General features: G+C 43.2%; 1 protein-coding gene across 1 annotated transcript in view; it reads right to left on the reverse strand.

Moving 5' to 3' along the window:
* The window catches only part of THSD4 (thrombospondin type 1 domain containing 4), a 91,795-nt gene extending 88,581 nt beyond the window's left edge, over nucleotides 1–3,214 (reverse strand). The window contains exon 1 of the mRNA XM_024761819.1: nucleotides 3,028–3,214. Coding sequence (XP_024617587.1) covers nucleotides 3,028–3,052 — 25 coding nt within the window. The 5' untranslated portion in view covers nucleotides 3,053–3,214. The remainder of the gene's footprint in view (nucleotides 1–3,027) is intronic.
* Nucleotides 3,215–6,576: the final 3,362 nt, after the last annotated feature.

A 6,576-nucleotide genomic window follows, 5' to 3' on the forward strand; every position in this document is an offset into this window, starting at 1 on the left:
AAAGAATGTCCATTTTTAAAAGTCAGAAGACCATGCATGTAAAAACACTTGGAGACTAAAGTACTACACATGTAGCATGACTACTATTATTAACTAAGCAAATAGCCTAGAATAAGTCATTTAAATATTGTGGGTTTTAAACAAACCTTTAAAAATGAGGTGATTAAACCACCTTCTCCAGCACTAATAATACAAGTCCTTCTGTTTTCATAGAAATCTACTTTCTATCTCTGTCAAGTTTGGAGAGTCAGTCATTTTAACAATTCCGAGTATTTCACAAGGCAAATTTGATTTTTATTACTAGTAACCCAAAGGCCATTCAGGGAAACAATAGGGCAACTGAAAAAACTTGTTAAAGGTGTGCATTTTTAAAAAGCAATGATACACATTCGAACTATTCATTTCCTCTGCATTGTGTATTCTGCAGAACACATGTACGCAGACAGCCAAATAAGTTTTGTGCATCAAGTCAAATTTTTGTACAAAATACAGTTTACATAGCCGGAAATCACAAGGTAAGAAAACCAAAACTTTTATCATGACCTGGAAGATTGTGGAGAACCCTACTACATACCTCTTTGAAAAATGTTTCAAGACAAGAAAAAAAAGAAAGAAAAATGTTTCAATGTTTGAAAATGTATAACGTGATATACAGTCATTGGAAAGTTCAAATGATAGACCTGTGCTCTAATAGCTTACACATAATCTCAAACAATTGCATGCAGTTTAACTTTGAACATATATAGACTTCCCAGAACAGGAAATTTCATAGGATTAAGTGGAATAGGGGAAGAGAACACCTGTGATGAGAAAAAGACCATCCCATCCACTGTGCGCTTTAAAAGAATGAATTTTATGGTAGGCGAATTAAATCTCAATAATAGAAGGAAAGAAGAAGAAAAAAAAAAAGAGCCTTCTGGGTGATGCTACATCCCAAGTGATGCTTAAGTGCCCTAAACAGGAGGCCCTGTTCATCACTTCTGGAAACTCCTTTCACTCTCGCCTGTTCTTCTATCTCTACTCTCCCCACTCTGGCCACATGGCATCACGTCATACTGTCATGGACTCTGGGCTTCTCACGCACCCCACTGGTCACTGGGCATAAGAAGTTGAACATGATTTTCGGAATCACCCTTCCATTGATTCTGGGTACTTCCATCCTCCTCTGCCTCCTCTTCATCTTTTTTAGGGAATTTCAGGGAATTAGGGAATTTGTATTCCATGAAGCTTTGACATACTGACAAGCTCTCTGAGACAAAAGAAAGAGATTGAACATCTGTCAACTGCTAATAAGTGCCAGGGGCTCGGTGGGGTCCTGAATATCTGTTATTCTGTGGATTCTCATGAATGCTTGTAAGGTCCAGATTCTTATTCCCATATTCTAGATGAAAACACTGAGGCTCTGAGAGCAGCTTCCACTCAGACATCTGGTGGGTAATCACCCAGATTATCTATTTTGCCTTCGGAAGGCACAGCTTAAAAGCCACTTACTGAACAGAACTAATTCGAGCCAGGGAAATTACTAAGAACTACGCAAAGCTCACAAAAAGTGGCATTGTTTGCTGGTACATTTGAACACAGTCACACTTAAAGCAATCCCTCAAAGAACATTTTCCATCCTAGGAACAGGATGTTTGTGAAGATTTGCTCTTTTAATAGTACAAAAGAAAGGAAGCAAAAAGACCATTTTTTTTCCTGCCAATAAAAATAACACACAAACATCTCAGGGGGAAACTAGCCTTATTGCCACTTTGGTGGCTCCTGGGTTTGCCAGAGCAAATGTAATAGCTTTCCACTATTAATTGGGTTGGTTTCAGAGTCCCATCTGCCATCCCTTCCTCCTCTCACCAATAAAACCAAGTGAAGCTAATTTTGGATGCATTTGCCCAGACAAAGATGGAAGAGCTTCGGAATCTAGAGTTCTTGAGTTGTCTTCTGGGGTGGTCCTGGTACTCGAATTTATAAAATTAATGATCTCTCAGTTGCTGCAGCCATTGACTGCTGCATGGCCAATGGTGTACCAGAATTGCTCATGGGTGTTATCTCTTGGTAGACTACCACGCTTGGAGATAGACTGCCTGGCTTTGAATCCCAGCTCCACCTCTTCCTTGCTGTGTGACCTTGTCAAGTTACATGATCGCCCTGTGCCTGTCTCCTTATGTATGAAATGGGGAGGGGAATAGCTCCCATCTCCTAGGGTTGTTGAGAGGGTTCAATGATTTAATACCTGTAAAGCACCGAGAACAGTACCTAGCATATAGTCTGTGCTATTTAAATTTCTGTTAAATAAATAATCAAAAAAATAAAAATGTATATTGCTGTTCATTAAATGTTTTTAAAAAATTGCTTTCCTTATACCATTTGTTAACTGATTTGTCCATGTTTACATGAATTAGAATTGCTAAAAATTAACTTGCAGGACCTGATTTGCTTTGCATAAAATCAGCCAGAAACAGAGAAGGAAGAATCAACAAAGATCTCCTTTTGTGGGAAAATGGGTTAAAAATGGTCTCCCAATATTGACGATATTGCCCAAAATGATCGCTGACGGGTTCTGCAGCTGTTCCAAAGACACACACATACTGTTGCCCCAGGCTGATGAAGCAGAAAGAAGAGAAAAATGGCTTTTGCTTTAGACCCCCGCAGAGTGAGAGACCGGACAGGATCACCAACTGCCCCTGTGCCCCTGAAATTCCAACAGAAAAAGACTGGCAGATCTCTTGGCATTTCAAAGAGCCTCCCCTATTTCAGAGAAACAATTTAGGCCATTCCTGATTTCATAGCCTTGTTTCTCTTGGAAGGAAGAAAGACCGGTTTAAATAGGTAGATATTAAACATTTCCTCGCAAGAAGGACTTTTTTACTTTCTCCATATCATTTCAAGGGGAGGCTGGGTAGTGCTTTGGCATTCCCCAGTGGCACCTTCTACAGGTCCAAGGACCTCTGGACACTGCCGTGTCACAGTCCTGGAAGGAATAAATCATCTTGTAGGGACAGCTGGTTTCCTCCGGAAAAAGATCAAGCTTACCCAAATAGTTGTTGCTCTTGTACATCTCGGTGATGTTGATTTTTGTGGCTCCTTGAGGAATCTCAACAACCCGGTGGTAGCCCAGGCTGGTGAGGGCGTGCTTAAACACACCCGACACAACCTGACAGCCCGTGTTATCGCCTCCGCACACCCCGCATTTGTCCACGACTTTGTCGGAGCCTAGGTAGTCATCACAGCCAATGCTCTGCAAAGAGGTGGAAAACAAGAGACTCTTGTAGCATATGTCAGGAGCATCCCAGGGAGGAAGGGGAGAGGGGACGACTGAAGATCCGTTGGTGGGTCTCGACCTGAACTTCCTCCTTGCCCCCATCCAGATCCTGTAGATAAGCAAGTTCATTCTTCCCTTGGCTCAAAAGATCTCCACTGAGCACCTACTCTGGGCAAGGAACGTCTTTCCTAGGTTATGTGTGAAATGTGCGTTCTAGGGGCAAAGTGGAAGCCACATCAGTAAATAAGTAAAACAAGCACACTTGGTAATCGGGAGAAAAATAACACAGAGAAAATACATAAGGAGGGTGTGGGGACTGGACATTTATTAAACAGGTTGGACAGTGAAGTTGTCCTGAAAATCCATCCCCCTGTTGGAAGTTTTTTGGGACTTAAAACTGGAGTTTGTCCTCAAGTCTTCTGTCCTAAACGACAGATGATACAAACACTTAGCCAAGTACCCCCACCAGTAGTGTTCTCAGGCCCTGTTTCTTAGGAAATTAAATCAAATTGGTTGAGGTCTGGGTCCCCACTGGTCACTGTGACTCTGAAAAGCTGAGCAGTTGGGACTTTTGCTTGGCTCATCTAAAGCATTTTTCCCAGGGCAGAAGGGTACAGGGAAGCAAGGACCAGAAACATCGGCAAACTGGATGATATGCATCTAAATAACGGGATACATCAGAGTTTAAAGGAACTCTGACCTTCCTGCGTTTCCTCCCCAATGAATCTTCTCATTATTCAACCCAAGATCTTTTTGCTTTATCTTCCCCCTTCCTATTCATGTGTTTCTTAGGCAATTTAACCTTAGGACCGAATGGAATGGGCTTCACAGAATCCTTTTCCACGTCTGCAGCTGAGTCCATAGGACTCACATTCGTGTATCCTGAATTTAAAGTTGGGACATGTGGTCTGAACAGAGAAGATTCTGTCACACTTCTGTTGGCAGATAGAAGTGAGCTGATTATAGTTTGGACAATGAAATATCGGGATGACAGGATTATTTCACTGGGTTACGGGGATAGGAAATGATACTTGAAATCAGAATGGTATTTTACGACTTGAGACACATGTCTGCTGAATCAGAGGTTTGTGTTGGTTCTGGAATTCTAAGAGCAATCGTCAGACCCCACTTCAGGGGCAAAGTGCTCAGCAAACCATTCAAAGTCCACTTTTGATTTTGTTAAGCAATCCTGGGTCTGTTCATGTGGGTCCTACAGGCCAAATCCTACGGGCAGAGTCAGATCAAAAGGTTTTCATTCTTTCTCCTCCGACTTCTTGTTTGACTGACATCTTTCTGCAGGCACTGTACATCTGCATTATTATTTCCATATTCCTGAGTGCACATTAGTCCATCGACAATAACTGGTCTCTCTTCACAAATAGCTTCTCTGTAAAACATTATTTCTGACAATAACAGAACATCATCTCAACATGTTCCTCCACATCCAATTAGCCTTTCAAAGTGCCATGTTTACTATGAATTTCTCCTCCCTCAAATATTTCTTGCCCTTGCCCCATGCACGTTTTAGCAGAAAAATAAGGAAAACGCCTTCTGCACATGGTTTCTAGCCCGCACCCCTGCTCTGGGTTCTCCTTTGCTTTGAAACAAACAAACAAAAAGGCCACCATCAGCAGAAGTTTGGGAAAGTGGATCCCACGTTGCTAAAGAAAGATCCTAACTGAATGGAGATGCCTCTGATTCTCACTGAAGGGGAAGATGAACAGAAAAGCTGATAGCACTCACACCCTGCCCTGTCTAGCAAAATCTTAACTTCTTCCCTTCCCCACGACATGATCCATTCTTGCTACCCCTGGCCTCAACTTAACCCAGATGGAGCTCATTCCCTTGGGGCACTCCAGGTAAAGGCAACAATGTGTACCAAGGCACAGAAGTAGGAAAGAACACTGAGGAAGCAGGAAAGCATGCTCATAGACAGACATGGTTGAAGTGTAGGTTTGCTGCTAAGGATGAAAGGAGGCTGGAGAATTTAGCTGAATCCGTTAAGGATCTTGTTTGCCAGGGTGAAGAATCAGAATTTTATTCTATCATATCAACAACCACTGAAGAAGGCGGGGGCCATCCTCAGATTTGTTTTTCAGGTGATAACTTTAGCTGTAGTGAGGAGTGGGTCTTAGAGAGGGGAGGGCAGGCAGTCCAGTGAGTCTTTCTCTTGTCAGTGGGGTGTATGGGACATTTCAGGAATGAACAAGAACCTCCGAAGACAGGGACTGACTTTGCATGAATCCTTAGCCCGCAGCCCAGTGAGAATGGGATGAGATCACAAGGAAATTACACAGACGTGGATTGCTTCAGACAACCACACACACAGACAAGACAACATTTTATCTTGGAAACAGACACTATATTAAAATGCTCTGCACGTTCCAATGGATCCCACACCAGATTTCCTGCACCACACTGCCACTCAGGATGAACCTAGACAATGGGGAGGGAGGGCTGCCGCAGTTTTTCCTGGCAGATGTCTAAGAGCCTGGAGGTTGGCTTCAAGGATACATGTGGCTGCACAAGAGATGCCAAGAACTGAAGGTAACATCCTGCCTCCTCAAAGCCCATCTCTGGACTCTGAGCATCCAGGGTTCACTCCTTAAGAGAGAAGTCAGAACAAGGAGTGTGTGAACCTTCTTTGAGGGGTGATAAAAGGCTAACAGAGCACCCTTCTAGTGTTCTAGTGCCTAGCCAGGGTCTTCGAGAGGCTCAGTTGCTATGGAGTTGCTAAATGTCCCACATGCAGTTCTCAAAGCGGGAGGGACAACCCCATAACGCGAACTGGGCAGATGACGTGCTTTCAAGACCTTTATTTTTAGCACTGAGGGCATAGGTAAATTACATATCTGGCAACTGTCCCTTCTCTTGCATGGGGCTATTGTGAAGATCAGATGATATAATGAGGGAAAATTTGGACTTGGAGTCCAGGCAGGGCATGGCTAAGGAAGTGCTAGAATCTGAAGCACAAGAAGGATCAACCAGGGCAAGATCTAAACACGTAAACACACATTTTATCACTAATGTTGTCGAGTGACTGCACTGGGCGAAATCTGGGAAATCCCAGGCTGACTCTGACACGGGTCCTGACTCTGGGAATTTGAATCTAAGTGGGGCGATTAGACACACATGCAGAAAATCACACGCTATTGGGCAACGAGGAGTCCCTGCATTCTCTATGTCATGCTGGGCCAGATCAATTCTCTTTTAGAAAGCTGATAATTAACAATGGGGTGCATAAGTCTGCAGAATGTGGCAAGAGCCCAGTCTGAACTAGGGGAATGATGATGGCATGAAGAGGATTTGAAAGACGCTTA

Source organism: Neophocaena asiaeorientalis, unplaced genomic scaffold (genome assembly GCF_003031525.2).
Source record: "Neophocaena asiaeorientalis asiaeorientalis breed wild unplaced genomic scaffold, Neophocaena_asiaeorientalis_V1.1 scaffold54, whole genome shotgun sequence".
Classification (NCBI taxonomy): Eukaryota; Metazoa; Chordata; class Mammalia; order Artiodactyla; family Phocoenidae; genus Neophocaena; species Neophocaena asiaeorientalis.